The sequence below is a fragment of the Octopus bimaculoides genome, chromosome 20 (genome assembly GCF_001194135.2).
Source record: "Octopus bimaculoides isolate UCB-OBI-ISO-001 chromosome 20, ASM119413v2, whole genome shotgun sequence".
Taxonomy (NCBI): domain Eukaryota; kingdom Metazoa; phylum Mollusca; class Cephalopoda; order Octopoda; family Octopodidae; genus Octopus; species Octopus bimaculoides.
Genome location: NC_069000.1, coordinates 1,676,958 through 1,693,208, shown reverse-complemented (window position 1 = coordinate 1,693,208; position 16,251 = coordinate 1,676,958). Strand labels below are relative to the sequence as shown.

The 16,251-nt window shown below is 38.4% G+C and overlaps 1 protein-coding gene across 1 annotated transcript in view; it reads right to left on the bottom strand.

The window, feature by feature from the left end:
• LOC106867444 (ATP-dependent RNA helicase TDRD9) overlaps window positions 1-14,628 on the bottom strand; it is a 28,977-nt gene extending 14,349 nt beyond the window's left edge. The window contains exons 1-22 of the mRNA XM_014912321.2: window positions 14,321-14,628; window positions 11,222-11,300; window positions 10,336-10,515; window positions 9,643-9,864; window positions 9,422-9,544; window positions 9,011-9,091; window positions 8,607-8,765; window positions 7,779-7,882; window positions 7,226-7,284; window positions 6,823-6,880; window positions 6,204-6,288; window positions 5,884-5,941; window positions 5,148-5,252; window positions 4,806-4,903; window positions 4,198-4,329; window positions 3,918-4,080; window positions 3,008-3,071; window positions 2,378-2,441; window positions 2,039-2,140; window positions 1,749-1,868; window positions 949-1,056; window positions 167-270 (exon numbers count right to left, since the gene is read on the bottom strand). Coding sequence (XP_014767807.1) covers window positions 167-270; window positions 949-1,056; window positions 1,749-1,868; window positions 2,039-2,140; window positions 2,378-2,441; window positions 3,008-3,071; window positions 3,918-4,080; window positions 4,198-4,329; window positions 4,806-4,903; window positions 5,148-5,252; window positions 5,884-5,941; window positions 6,204-6,288; window positions 6,823-6,880; window positions 7,226-7,284; window positions 7,779-7,882; window positions 8,607-8,765; window positions 9,011-9,091; window positions 9,422-9,544; window positions 9,643-9,864; window positions 10,336-10,515; window positions 11,222-11,300; window positions 14,321-14,514 — 2,462 coding nt within the window. The 5' untranslated portion in view covers window positions 14,515-14,628. The remainder of the gene's footprint in view (window positions 1-166; window positions 271-948; window positions 1,057-1,748; window positions 1,869-2,038; window positions 2,141-2,377; window positions 2,442-3,007; window positions 3,072-3,917; window positions 4,081-4,197; window positions 4,330-4,805; window positions 4,904-5,147; window positions 5,253-5,883; window positions 5,942-6,203; window positions 6,289-6,822; window positions 6,881-7,225; window positions 7,285-7,778; window positions 7,883-8,606; window positions 8,766-9,010; window positions 9,092-9,421; window positions 9,545-9,642; window positions 9,865-10,335; window positions 10,516-11,221; window positions 11,301-14,320) is intronic.
• Between the last annotated feature and the right edge of the window lie 1,623 nt (window positions 14,629-16,251).

The following is a 16,251-nucleotide window of genomic DNA, read 5'->3' as shown; positions in this document are numbered from 1 at the left end:
GTCACTTAGATGGCATGCACTGCTCTCTCACTCAATAATAATAATAATAACAATAATAATAATAATAACAACAATAATAAGCAACTAAATATATAAATACAAATAAATAAAATAATCATTAAGATCTGCTAAGTTTTGTGGGAAAGTGCAAAAGAACAATACTTACTTGGATTCTTCCATGTGTATAGCAAGAATGTTTCCACACGGATAAAATAACTGTTCGATTTGAGATTTGTACAAGGAACCTTGATTGGGTGGCAGACCATTTATCTGATGAGACAAAAAGAAGGATATGGTTTGTAGTTTCACTGAGATTTCATCATCATCATCACCATCATTTAATATCCCACGAAAGAACCTTGAATGAAGAATGCGTGTGTTCAATCGGAATCAACACACTTGTGTACACTCAGACATGGGTGAACTGTTCACTGTTGCAATATTCTCAGAACCACTTTCTCTTCATAGACAAAATGTGTGAAAAGACATTGGGCTATGAATGATATCACTGGATTGTAGGACGCATGCATTTCTGCGTTGTTGCACGTCATCAGCTACAAACACTGATTCTGACCTTCACAGCTCAGTAAGGATGATAGTTCTTAAATATAAGAACAGCCCTGGGGGAAATATTACATTGCTGGGAAACAAATGTGGGTTGGCAGATAGGAAGGACATCCAGCAGTAGAATATTTGCCTCAACAAATTCTGTCTGACCCATACAAGCATGGGAAAGTTGATGCTATGAGAGTGATGATGATGATTACATAGAGTTTTCTGTTGAAGCACGTTTCCAATAAAATAGGGGACAGTTGTTAACCACTAGGGTCCATATAAGATTTTGTGGGGGTCATCACCATCATCATTTAACGTCCGTTGTCCATGCTGGCATGAAACACGAAAAAAAGGATACAAGAAAAGAAGAAATTATCAAAAGTTGCAACTGACCATAACAGTATTGAAAGGGTCCTTTCCCGACATGGTTTTCATCACTTGTTCTTCGTCTATTTTATCTCGAATGAAATAATTTGGATAAAAGGCACCACATATGATCAGCTATGAAAGAGAGAGAGAAGGAGAGAGAAGATATTAAAGAGAGGGAAAGAGAGAGAGGGAGAGAAGATATTAAAGGGAAGGAAAGAGAAAATTTTGTAAATGGAATTTGACAAAGGAACACTGTGCAGAATGGTCCTCTCCAATCAGGGAAAAGATTACTCCCTTTATTCCATGGTAGACTTAATCCATCACCACCACCACCAGGTCTTTATGTGTTTTTCTGTGAAGTCCACCAATGCAAGTGTAGCTTAGTGGTTAGGTTATCGGGTTCATGATTGAGTTCAATTCCCAGTGTTGCATTGTGTCCTTGAGCAAGACTCTTTACTTCTCATTGCTCCAGTCCACTCAGCTGGCAAGAATGAGTTGTACCTGTCATTACAAAGGGGCCAGCCTCATCACCAAGAAGGGTACGCATGCCTGTGGCGTGCTCAGCCACTGGCACCTCAATTTCATGAGCAGACAACTGGGACCCTGGTCATCGTAACCAGCAGTGTGCCCGTCACTACTGCAAGCACTTGAGTCAGGTCAACCATCTGCAGTGGACTTCCTTCCTTCCAAAAGCCTCTGGGTTTTGGGAAAGGTTATGGCCGACCCTCTTCTTCCTCTCACTGACTTAAGTAAAAATAAAGAAACATTCTTTTTCTAGAAAAAAACAAAAAATGATTCTGGACAGGATAAAAAAAATATGAAACCTTGAACAAAAGTTTCTCTTCAGGATGGTTGAGGTCTTTCTTCGATTCTGGCGACTTGCTTGGAATACGAAGATTGAACTGTGTCAGTCGGAACTCTAACTCCCGGATAAGTTCAGCAAGCTGAAATGAAATAAGGATATGATGAACCCCAGGACTTATTCTTTTATGTCTGGTACTATTCCATCGATCTTTTCCAAATTCTTCATTATTTTCTAAATTTATTGAAACACACCATAAATGTTGGTGGTGCATATTGATTATTGATTATTGATGAAGTGAAAAATCCTTACCTCATGTATTCTTTTGATTTGCACAAAGTTTGCTTTTCCCCATTCCACTTCTGACTGACCACGTCTTTTGAAAATACCATGGGCCCAATTCCTTTCCCAAACCTGATAAAATAGAAACAGAAAACATAGTTTCTTCTCTTTAAGGAATTGAGAGAAAAAAATTAAACTTGAGAAAGAAGACGCAATAAAAAAAGAAAGAAAAGCTGAAGACAATGAAAATCTGAACCATTTGTTGTTTTGAAGATGTTTGCTGAGTACCATCTCCATTCAGGAGGGCCTGGGGTTAAACAACAACAGTTTAGAAAATAAAGAGGTTAAGACAAACAAAAAAAGACTTACCTTGTAGATGTTTACAATGGCAATGCAGTCGCTGAACGAAGCATCTGCCCAGCTGAATTTACGCCTGGGGAAAATAAAAGAAGAAAATATAACAGTGACAGATAGAAAACAAAATGGCTGGCTTCTGTATTTAATGACTAGAAACACATTGAACAGTTTCATGATCACCATCCTAAGTTCCATGCCAATAATGGACTGGAACCGATGGGTCTGGCAACTGCATCATCCTCTAATGTCTCAGTTTTGGCACAGGTCCCATGGCTGGATGCCCTACCTAGCACCAACCATTTAACCATGAAGTTAATTTAATAAATTCGTCACTTACAAAATTTGACAGCATAATCCGAATACTAAAGGGTTAATAATAATAATAATGATAATGATAATAATAATAATAATAATAATCTCTTGCATAAGTAGCAGAAGGCCAAATATTTAGAGAGATGAGGGGAGGGGGTTGAAGTCAATATCAAACACCCACACACACACACACACATACCATTACTTTGATTGGTATTTATTTCATCAACTATGGAAGAATGATACAGCAAAAGTGACTTTGGTTGATCTGAATACAAAACATAAAATTCAAATCCTGCTGAGGTCAACTTAATGAAACGAAATACTCACTGGTAAGATTCAAGATGCTTTTTGTATGGCCGAGATATCACACTTTTCAATGACAACGCTGCAGCTACAGAAGACAAAATACAACGGGTTTCAGAAATAATAAACAACAAAAAAATAAGAGTTTAATTAATGTTAGACATTAGAAACACGAATTGGAGATACAAAATGATGACAGGCTGAATGACGGGGTCACAGATCATGCAGGTGTATGTTCTGGATATGATAGACGAAGCTTATACACCCACCAAAAATAATAGGGTTCCAGCTACACAGAACCATCTTGCTTGTGTTGAGGAAGATGAAAACTTTTTTTTAAATGGTCATAACAAGTGATGAATTACGGGTCTATTCTTTTATTTGTTTCAGTCATTCGACTGTGGCCATGCTGGAGCACTGCCTTTAGTCGAGCAAATCAACCCCAGGACTTATTCTTTGTAAGCCTAGTACTTACTCTATCAGTCTCTTTTGCCGAACTGCTAAGTTACGGGGACGTAAACACACCAACATCAGTTGTCAAGCGACGCTGGGGGGACAAACACAGACACACAAACAAACACACACACATATATATACATATACATATATACAACGGGCTTCTTTCAGTTTCCGTCTACCAAATCCACTCACAAGGCTTTGGTCAGCCCGAGACTATAGTAGAAGACACTTGCCCAAGGTGCCACGCAGTGGGACTGAACCTGGAACCACGTGGCTGGTAAGCAAGCTACTTACCACACAGCCACTCCTGCACCTGTATGTCTGTCAGTATACCAATCAACACATCAGTCTGGATTTTCTCCACTCATCTGTCAGCTTCCAGAGTCTGCTTTCCTATCTGCACATTCAACCACCACCATCACCAGCCATAGCCAAATATCAAAATGTAGAGAGAAAGGTGCCATTTGAGACTTACCTAGAATTAAACATTCTTTGAGGAAACCAAAAACATGACCCCAAACAAGCAGTTTTCCAATTCTTATGTCAGTTGGTAGGGAAGCAATAACTCGGCCCATGTAAGTCAGGTCAGCATCGTACCGGTTCGGGACACCGTTCAGCGTCAAAGCAAGAGCACCAATCTACAGTAAAAAAAAGGAACATAACAGGAACATAAGACAATGAGACCCAAGCCACATCCTTAGGGAGTTGATAAATTTCATATCAAACTTTTAAAGAAATAGAAAACAAAGTCTTACCTCTTTTAACTCTAGGATGGTCCTTTCAATATCATCGAGGTTTGGGGGAGCAAGTGCAAGAGCTAGAATGGCTTTAGGCTCACCTAAGTCAAGGATTTTAGTTCGTAACACCAACAAGTCGAGAGGACATCTCTGAAAAAGAAATTATGTCAGTGAAATTAGTTAAGACAGATTGGGGTTATATGCAATGAGTGCAAGGTCAAGGGGTTGCATTGGTGCCTTACTAAGAACAGGGTCACGAGTCTGAATCTTGTTACTGCTACTCTGTTGAGTTGTGATATGCCTTTAAATATGTCATACAGCTTTCCTAGACCCAGTCTACCTGGCTGACAAAAGGTTACTACTTCTATTTTGGAGATGAGAAGTTAGCAGCAGGAATGGTATCAAGCTGTGAAAAATAAATGCCCATCCCCAACAACTCCACTCAAACAAAACTCCCCCCAACAACTTCAAACAAAACTCCTCCCCAACAACTTCAAACAAAACTCCTCCCATTTAAGCTAAAACTCCTCCCATTCAAGCTAAAACTCCAAACAAACAACATAATTATATTAACTACCTGCTCTTGCCCTCCCCACAATCAATCAATTTAAGACTTGGTGACTTACTTGCATTTCTGGTGTGTTGTAATCTGGAATATGGTTGTACCAAAACGACCGTGTGATGAGACGATACACACGACCATTGGAGACACGACCTGCCCGGCCTACAGCAAACAAGAAAGACAACTTTTGACAGGGGTTTTGTTTTTGTTTTTGTGTTGTTTTAATAAAAAGAATTTACAGACATTAGAATATATGACAGCACAGAAAACAGACATTAAAGGATGATGATGACGATGATGATGTAATCATCAAAAAGCTAGTTGCAAGAAATATATATGGGTTAATGGTCAAAGCAGTGTTATGGTATTCTAGCAAAATGTTAGACAATAATTTCAACTACTTTACCTTTCCGTTGAATACAGTTAGCTTTTGATGCCCAATCTAATTGTAAACTGGTGAAATTTGTCTGAGTATCACACATCAAATTCTTGGTCAAACAGAAATCGATAACTGCGGAGATAAACACAATTATTATCATTATTATTATTATCAATTATACAGGGTTAGTCAAAAGTCACACACCAAGCTCGAAACTGAGTCAGTCTCGTGACCCTGTTGTCTGCTAAACCAGAGCGATAGCCAAAGTCTGCTCCGGCCAGTGACCAGCTGGTGGAAGATCTGCTTGAGGTTAAACTAGTAGTAACATGGAACAACCACTTTGATGTGGCGATTAACTTTATTTTATAAACAAATGTAGGTGAAAGACGAGAGTAAACATCGACAAGGGACATAACTTTTAAGGGCTTCAGATTCTATGGGAAACAACTCTGTTTTTCTGTTTTCTACAAATTGTTAAATACAGACCTGGTCCTCCATCTGAAAAATATCTTGCTATGGAAACATGTACGGAAAACAAAAGAAACCTGCCATCTTAAAGCAAATTTGATGACATCCTGTGGAGAAAAACTTTCTGGGGAAACTGGAGGACCTAAGTGCCTCCTGACCTCAAGAGAATCTCTGGATTCGGCCTGCAAATGTACAAACCATGTACCAAACCAGTTCTGTGACTATTACAGTGAAATCCTCAGAGTAATGATTTTTAATTTCCTACTTCTTCTAGTTATGGTTTGGAATTACTTACCATATTTAATGTCAGGCACTGTGATGGAACTTTCAGCAATATTTGTAGAAAGGATCACCTCAGGAAAGAAAACAAAACAAAGCAATTAGATTCTTTATCGAAACAGGAGGAACATTCTGGAACTTAACATCACAACCAATTTAGTTTTATTTATTTTTTAAATTTTTTGATGGGGTTTTTCGAAATTTCCCAACCAAATGTTGGTGAGTGCAGCAAGGACATCCTGCCAAGGAGAATCCACATCAACGGATTGGATCCAAGCCATACAAGCATGGAAAAGTGGAAGTTAAATGATGATGATGATGATGATGAAGACTTACCTTACGATATCCGGGAGATGTTGGCTGAAACACTTTACTTTGTTCCTCGATCGTCACCGAAGAATGTAACGGTATAACAACCAACCTGCATCAGAATCAGAAGAAAAAAAGCTTTGACTTAATGGAAGCTGGACATTAAATAATGATGATGATGACAAACATTACTATGATTCAAGCGATCGCTCTCGTCATTTAACGTCCATTTTCATTAATGGCTTAGGGTGGTCAGTTTGACAGGAGTTGGCAGGCCACATCATAAAGAACACCATCTGACGAGACTATCAGAGAAATGGAGGTTGACCAAAGGAACCACAAAACAGAAAGAAATTCTGGCAGTTCATTCATTCGTAATTTTTATTGTTTTAACACTTTAGCATTTAAAACAGCCGTATCGGGCCAAAATATTTTGTTTTATGTTCAAGCCAGCCATTTCTGGCCTTTCACACCTAACCTACAATGTCGTTCTAAAAATAAACAGTCACATCATTGAAATCTTAAAACAATACAATAATACATGATTAACTGAAAACAATGTGAATAAATAAGGTTTACTTCTAACACAGTAATCTGAATGCTAAAGGGTTGAAGTGAGAGATGACTATAAAACTAGACAACTTACCTGTGTTGACCCGGCAGAGTTCTTAGCTTGTCATAGAGCTTGTCAATATCAGACAACCCTGTAAAACAAAATGTTCCAAAACAATAATTTATTTTGCATCAAAATTTCTTAAAATGATGAATTAAGGATAAAGGAAACTGCCTTTGGAACTTTCTGTTTCGAAAGGAATTTAACTCGGCTCAAGATAATTTGATATAGAAGCAGATGTGTGGATAAATGAGAGAGAAGAGGGAAGCAAGAGAAAGAATTGGCTGCTGCTGCCAATTCTTCATCATGTGAAGTATAGAGTTCGTGTCATGAGTGAAGGTGATGGTGGTGGTGAGGATTGTAGTAATGATGATGGTTTTGGTAGTGGTGCTGTGACTGTGGTTATGATGATGATGATGATGGTTTCAATGCTTACCTGGCAAGAAAACAAGAACACTTCCACAAATAGGCTGTTGTCCAGAATGAGGATCATTTCTAAAAAAAAAGAAAATAAAATAAAATAAATTAAAATAAATACATAAATAGCTATTCAACCCTTTTGCATTTAATCCAGCCATATCAGGCCCAAATATTCTGTGTTTTAAGTTCAAACTGGCCAGATCCAGCCTCTCACAAATACCCAACAATATCATTCTAGAAATATATATTCACCTCATCAAAACTATGGAGATATGAGATAACAATGTGAATAAATAAGCATTACATTTGACAGAGAAACCAAAATGCTAAAGGATTAAAGTATTCGACCAAAGACTGGAATTTATGATACCATTTTAACACTGTAAGTATTAAGTATTTCAAGCAGATTATTATCATTATTATTATTATTACAGAGATGTACTTGCATAGTAAGTGACCTGATCTGAGATTGTGTGCTGGAACGAAAACAATTACAGCATGGAAGGTGATTGGCAAAATTGATTATCTGAAGCCAAGATACCCAAAATCGGGTTTTGAATGTAACTTACCCTTGTTCTTTGGTTTCAAATGTGTTAAAGTGTTGAATTAAGTTGACAGCTAATTGCTGAGACTCAGGGGTGATATGTGGGTTGTCAGGATCAAGTTGTCCTATCTAAGAAAAATAAATAAACTTTTCACAACACTTGGATATTAATACATTCACAAACTCATTAACATCACCATCATCACATCATTTTTATCATTTTAGCATTAATCTGCCCCAAAGCAGCATAGAATTGGACAGGTCAGCAAATCAGAATACCTCCTTTTGTCTCAATCTAGCACCAGACATTCTCAGATCTCACCTCACACCTCTTCGAGTTTCCCTTGCTTTTTTTTTAATTAATGTTTACAATTCACATTTAGACTAAGTTCCCCCTTGCCTGCTTCTACAGGGGGGCCACCACTCTACATCATGTGTTGAGTGCTTTTTTTTTTTTCATGGCAACAGTGAAGTTGCTATGCAGCTTGCAAGACTAAGTAGGGTAACTTTATACTAAGAGATGAGGGATTCAAGTATAAAAGAAGGGAACAGAACAGGGCTTTTTGCTGTTGAGGAATTACACGGCAACTCACATTATAAGAAAGAGAACAGGAGTAAGCAGGGTCAGGGTTAACTAGGGTGGGGCTGGGTAGCACTGGGTATATTAAAAAGACAGGAGAGTCAAAGCTGGACTGGTTTTCACCATAAGTCTGCTCAATCAGACCCAACTTGGATATAAACAACAAAATCATTATCATCATCCTCTATCAGGAGGAATTAAGAGGACCAAAAACAGATTAAAAGATTGTCAAGCATTTTATATCAAATTAAAAGATTGAAAAAGAGTACTTACAGTTCCCAATGGAACCAAATCCTCAACGTAGTATTCAGACACACTAAAGAAACTGCCATCAATTGTGATTATGGGGGCAGGGTCCAAGGTGTTACGGACTGGAAGGGCAAAGTAATTGGCAAACATTTCTGAATCCAAAGTGGCAGACATCAGAATTACCTGCAATGTAAGGAGAAAATTTGTGAGACTAAACTGCCCTCTTGACTAATAGATATACACCTTGACAATATGCCGCTTCCTACGACAGCAATCCAGAAACCATGGTTTCATCTTCTCTGTTATTCCCATCAGCCTGGTAGACCCTGTAAAAAAAGGGGGTCAGGGGTGTTGCTCCTTCTACTCCCGACTAAAACATAAAACAAATACAAAGAATTCTAAAATATAATCACCAAATGGATACTTACTCGAATTCTTTTGGAAACCGAACGAAGGAATTTCCGCACGATGAGGATGCAGAAATCTGTCTCTTGATCTCGTTCATGGATCTGTAGTAAAAAGATGACAACAACATGAACATGGCGGTGATGGTGGTAGTGGATGGTGGTGATGTTGGCAGTGGTGGTGGTGGTAGTGGTGGTGGTGATTTTGCTGCTGATGCTGATGGTAATAAAGGTGGTGGTGGTCGTCGTAGTGGATAGTGGTGGTGGGTGGTGATGGTGGTGGATGGTGATGTTGGGAGTGGTGGTGGTGGTGATTTTGATGCTGATGATAATAAAGGTGGTGGTGGTGGTGGTAGCAGCAACAATTATAGTGGTGGTGATGATGATGATGATGATAGTAAGCATGTGTGTGTGTGTGTGTCAAGCATTACAAACCTCGTCAAGGATGACGTGTGTATAATCATTAATGTCCTTCTTGTTAATAAGTTTCTGCAAAAGGACCCCAGTGGTCATGTAGGTCAGCCGTGTGTTTGGAGAGACTTCTCGATCCATTCCAACCTAAAATGATTGAAGACAGGATCAAAATCAAAAGGGAAACACAATTAATTAACAAACACCAAATTAAGTGTCTAAACATGGAAAGGTTCAAAATTCACCTGATATCCACAAAATGTCCCTAACTTCCATCGTCTTTCTTGACAAATTCTCTTAGCAATACTGATGGCAGCAATCCTTCTCGGTTGAGTGACAACAATGTTACAGTATTGGTTCTTAGATGCATAATGATCCAGGATGAATTGAGGAACTTGTGTGGTTTTGCCAGAGCCTGTTGGACCCTGTATCACAGTCACTTGATTACTTTCAACAGTGTTTATGATCTGTTTACCAAAAAAAAAAGAGAAAGAATGAGAAAAGGGAAATGGTTGTCTGTCTTACCTTTTCCCCGTTTTAATCATTGGATTGTGACCAGGCTGGAGCACCACCTTAAAAGGTTTTTTAGTCAAACAAATTGAACCCGGTACTTTTTCTAAGCTTGATACTTATTTAATTGGTCTCTTTCACTGAACTGCTAAGTTATGGAGATGTAAACAAACCAACAGCAGTTATCAAGCAGTGAGGGCAGGGAGTCCAATTCATTCAACCAAAAATTCTTTAAAGTGGTGCCCCAGCATGGCCACAGTCTAATGACTGAAGCAAGTAAAAGACAAAAGAAAAAAGTCATCAAAACAAACAAATACTTGTAAAAAATAAAGAATTTTTTTTTTTTTTTAAAGTCCAACAAACATCAACTTTGAACAAAAAGTTAAAAAAAACCTTAATCAAAGAGAATGAGTGGAATGAAAAGTTACCTGACTCTTGTGTTCTTCAATTGGTAGAACTGTGGGAGAATGACTGAATGTAAATCCTTCGTAGACGTCTGTGTTCAACCTTAAGTTTTCTTTTCTGTTGTTGTGCACCTCTGTGAGGCCAGAGTCTTCCTCCAGCTGATTCAGGGAAGTTTCATTTGCGGAAACATTCACATCTCGTGTCTACAAGGCAAAACAGAAATACAAAGGCATGTGGTGGTAGTAGTAGTAGTAGAAGTAGTAGAAGTAGTAGCAGCAGCATCACCGTCATGATGGTCATCATGTTGATGAAAGTAAAGGCAATGGTGAATGTTTGTGACAATGAAGACGGTGAGGATGGAGTGGCAGGAGAGGATGATGAATGAAAGATTGGAGCCAATAATGAAGGCAGAAGTAATTGTTATGGGGGAGGGGGACGGGTGGTGGTGGTGATGGTGGTCTTGGTGATGATGTTTGTGGTGATGGTGATGAGGATGGTGAAACTGGTGGTGTTGATAGTGATGATGATGATGATGATGACTGTAGAGGCAATGACAGTAATGATTGTGATAATTACATTGGTAGATCGAAGGTGGGTGGGTGGGAGAGTGATGATGATGATGATGAAAAGCATGACGAGATGAAGAATGAGATGTCAGCAGTAAATCTCCTTTATTACCATTAAAATAAAAACATATACGTCGGATGAAGGCGGAGATGAAAGAAAACAGCCTCATAGCTGCGTCCATTTCTGTGGAGTCGTGTGTACAATGTAATTAATGTCACTAACAAAGAAGAAGAAGAAACACTAACGAAACAACAACATCAATAACAAAAGTTTCTATTAATGAATGTTAGGAAAGTGGTTTAAATTGTATCTTTGAAAGAAGAACCTGTTGTACTTGCTCACCTGTGATTGGTCAGCCAGCTTCTGCTGTTCTGCAGCTTGGTATTCCAAAACATAATCTGTTCTCTCCTTTGCAGAATAACTGAAATTTAAAAATGAAAAAAAAAGGTCTGTCATGGGTCGTTGTTTGCTGCTGGTGAATGAGAATATATTTCTAGCACTGTGCGCAGAACTAACTAACAACACCCACGGAAGAGTCTTATTCACTGTCCATGGTGTTTTCTGCATTGGTCTTTTAACAAATACTAATTAAACACCAGGAGGGACATATTGTTGGGATCTACGACAGTTTTAACTGGTAAGGAGCAATCTGTGGCCGGCCCATCACAACTGGGAAATAACTGCACTATGTTCATGGCAACAAAATCTCTGCCTTCTATCGATGAATAAATGAATAAATGCAAGGCTGTGTGATAAGAAACTTCTCAAGAAACTTGAAACTTGCTTCCCAATCACATGGTTCTGGGTTCGGTCCCACTGCGTGGCACCTTGGGCTGACCAAAGCCTTGTGAGTATGTACATACATAGGAGGTGGTGGTGGTGGTGGTACTTTGAAAAATTTGAAAAGTTTTATCAATCTGTATATATATATACATATATATATATATAAAACAAATAATAAATGAGTATATGCATATATACGTACAGGTATGTGCATACCTACGTCTACCTGTATATATAGGTGCATATCTGGGTACAGGACATTGCAAACAAAACGTAGACAAGAAAATAATAATAACCAGAGTACAGAAAACACACAAGCCACATAGAGAACATTTTCCTTCATCAGCTACCCCCATTTTAACACCGGCATTTCGAAGAGTTGGGCAGGACGCATCGTTAAAATGGCTCTTCCCATGAACTGCAAATTAAATTTGTGTACACAAATTAAACCTGTGCTATGGAGGAATGTAGAGGCGGACAAAAAACAAGACAGGAAAACAAACGGAAAAGGCTATGCGGCCAGTCGTGAAAAATTATGTGTATATGAACGCTGTGAGGCATGAACTGAAAGCCGGGACGAAGTAAGTTCGCGTGTTTGCTCGGCGATAGCCAAGGAAGAAAAGGATTTGTGACCGGAAGCATGTGACCAGGGAGAAACAAGGGAAGGAAGAGAGAGAGAGAGAGTGGTAGAGGGAGAAACAAGGGAAGGAAGTAGAAGAATAGGTGAGCAACGAGAGAAAGACAGTAGTGACAGAAGGAAGAAAGATATAGTAGTAACAGAAGAAGAACAGGAGGGGGAAAAATAGTGATAGAGAAAGATAGAGTCGCGTCTACAGTAAAGAATGCTATCTTTGTGCTTTAGAGCATTTCTGAATTCTGATAAACTAGGGCAGCATGAAGCAGCAAACCAAACTGGCATCAACTTGTTTGAAATATAAATCAAGAGAGAGAGAGAGAGATTGTGAAAGTAACAGTAATAGAAATGGTAAAACAAGATATGAAGGAACAGAGTGAGTGAAAGAGTGTAACTACAGTGTGTGTGTGTGTGTGTGTGTGTGTTTGCATATATCATCATCATCATTTTAATGTCTAGTTTTCCATGCTTGCATGAGTGGGATGAAGTTTATTGAGGTTGTCCTTTCTGTTACCCACCATCACCTGTTTCAATGCAAAATAATATTTGCCAGACATGTTTTTCACAGAATATTGGAAATGAATGAATGAGTGACACTGCTTGTATAACAGTGACACTCGTTTACAGATGTCATGTAAGGGCAAGACAAGATAACGCAACCACACACACATACATATATATATATAAATAAATATATATATCAGATTGGAGCCTGGCTTGCCAGACCCCAGTCAAACCATCCAACCCATGCCAGCATGGAAAACGGCCATGTTGCAGGTTGATTAAATTGTGGGACCCTTCCTAAAAATGTTTAGTCTTGAAAAAAAAAAACGTTTATTTTAGTAGTCTACCCTTTCATCCCAAGTCATACTTATGGAGTCGCGGACCGAGAGGCAGTTTTCAGTTACAACCCCTCGCATTCTAAGTTCTAATCTAGCAGGAGTCGGCTTTCTCTTTCATCTTTCCAAGATCGATAAAATAAGCAGCGGGGAAGTATTGGAGAGGGGCCAATGTAATCGATTACAGTCCTGAAAGAGTCACAGACCAATAGTGGAACCAGTATAAGAGTAGAATTTACTACATTATTTCAGCAGGTGTCTATTGGCCAATAAACTTATTGCTATTTAATTTCCTCATGTTATAGGAACTTAGTGTATACAGATGAACACAGCAAAAATTCCAACCAGGAGAATTTAATCTCCAGGTAGCTTTAGTTCGACTAACATTCGTGCATTATTTTAACTTTATTATAACTCCTTAAGTCCTGATTTCAAGAAAACTCGTAGTGCAAAATACGAGCTAGGGACTAACTCGCTTAAAATTTATTATTATTTATTATGGTCTTCGATTTATTGATCACTCTATGAAATTATATCTGATATTAGTTGCACATCTTATCACAACAGTAAATATAAAGACAGACTCAAACATTTCATGTCAAAACAAAATTAGTGAAACTTTACATGGCAACTACCTATAACCATCAAATTCAACAGGAAAACTTTTTTTTTTATTTCATGAGAAATAAAAAAAAAAGATAACATTTCATTAATTAATTTGTAATTAATGATGAAGGAAGTAGAAAAAAAAAGAACACTTTGGTCGAGAAACAGTTTACAATTTCGAGGAATATGTTGGAGTAGAGAAAAAATATTTTGAATGTTAAGCCCGGAAACTGCGAAGTACTTTTTTTAATATTTATTAATATAGTAAATTGTAGATATATAACAAAAAGGCTGGTATTAAGTCTTGTGTTTTTGTTGTTTTGTAACCTAAATAACATTGATTTTTTAATGGACTGTCCAAAAAATTTTCACTTTCGATTTCATTTTGTACGAAGAAAATAAAGGTTCGTGGGTGAGGTTTTGCAATTTCTTTAGCAAAGTGGTTGCGCTGCCTCTTCCCCCCACTTATATATTATTTCATTTACAGAGTAATTTGGTAACGAAGCAAAATTCGTTTAATTACGTTTTAGCATTCTTTTCACCTTTAGTAATCTACGTTATTTGTTTTATTCTTCTTACCTTTGATGTGGTGGAATTATTGAAGGAGGACTTTCAACTGGTTTTAAAGATTTTCGATCTAAAGCTTTACCACAAGTTTTACTTTTAACAACAGTTTTTAACTGTGTTTTGGATTTGGAAAGGTTTCCTTTAAGCCAGTCATCATAATGATCTAACGTTAGTTCTGGGGTCAGAATGTTGGTGTTTACTGCCATCGCGTACGAAATGCCATGCGAGAACTATTATTGACATTAGCCGACCATTTCTAGCCATACTTTCGTATTTCCACTTGCTCACATATATTTTTCTATTTACTATTGTCCAAGTATCTTTTTAAACATATATGCATAAATAGATAGATAGATTATTCATAATAATATTTACTGGGGTATTTCAAACCATTATAACCAACTTGGGAATAAATGTGATTCTAACCACTCGCATATCCGTGTAAATAGTTTGATTTTTCCGGGGAGGTCCACTTTGCCTTTTATTCTTTCGGTGTCGATAAAATAAGTATCGGTTAAACACTTGGTCAATGTAACCGACTTGACCCACTCTCTTAAAATTGCTGGCCTTGTGTCAAAATTTGAAACCATTATTATTGTTGTTGCTGTTATTATACCTGCACAACAACCAATTAATGTTACCGAACGATTCCATGCCAAAAACCATCCACAAAATGGAGAGGTGAAATTAGCAATCATCGGACATGAATCAATGGAAAATTATGCGTTGGGCTCCGGGATGCAAATCATATGACCTTTTGGTGGAGTTTAGCATAATAACAGATTCTATCTTTGAAACCAGGAAAGCAGTGAGAGCCTTGTTATAGTATGAAGCAACGCTTTCAAAAACTCCTTCTTTGAAAATAGTTTGGCGATTCTTCTGCTAACCCTCCTTTCCGGGACCTTGATTTTACTTAGATGGACAGGTCTTCTCAAGCATAGCAAATCACCAATCATCTTGATCGTTTATCATCTTCTCAGTGAGACTCAACATGTGTTGTATGGCAGCAAAAGATAAGCTTCAGAAGCAGAGAACTTGTGAATGCTGGAATGAAGTGAAGCAAGCATGCCCTGCTGGATATGTAATGTCTGTGGGTCAGAATCGTCATCATCATCATTTAATGTCCGTTGTCCATGGGTTGGACGGTTTGACCAGGGCTGGGAGTTTGCACCAGACCCCAGTTTGATTTGGCATGGTTTCTACAGCTGGATGCCCTTCCAAATGCCAACCACTCCGAGAGTGTAATGAGTACTTTTTCATGCCACCCACATGGGTGCCATTTCTTGGTACCGGTATCTGCCACAACTGCGATTTTACTTGGCATGATGGGTCTTCTTCTCAAGCACGACATAATGCTAAGATCTTGGTCATTCATCATTGCCTCCATGAGGCCCAGTGCTTGAGAGGAACTTTCCACCTGCCACTGGCCTCAGCCACTTGGCCGCTGTGAGGCCCAACACTTGAAAGGTGCTTTTTATGTGCCAGTTACATGACACCAGCATCAGCCATGACTATGATTTCACTTGGTTTGACGAGTCTTCTCAAGCATGACACATCTCCAAAGGTCTCAGTCACAAATCATTGCCTCTGTGAGGCCCAAAATTCAAAGACCATGCGGTATTGTCTGTTTCCAAAAAACAAGTCTAGCCATCAGGAAATATTACTTTGCTTGCAAGTTAGGTTTGGTGAGAGGAAGGGCATCCGGCCGTAGAAAATCTGCCTCAGCAAACTCCTTCTGACCCATGCTAGCACGGAAAACGTGTACGTTAAAACGATACTGACCCTTCACACGCAGTTATTGATGCATGTCCGTCTGGTACGGATGTTTGTTTGTGTGCGCGTGCCTCTATACACGTGCACACCACACGATAAGGCATCACAACACTGACACACACACATAAATGTGTGTGTGTGTGTGTATATATATATATATATATATATAT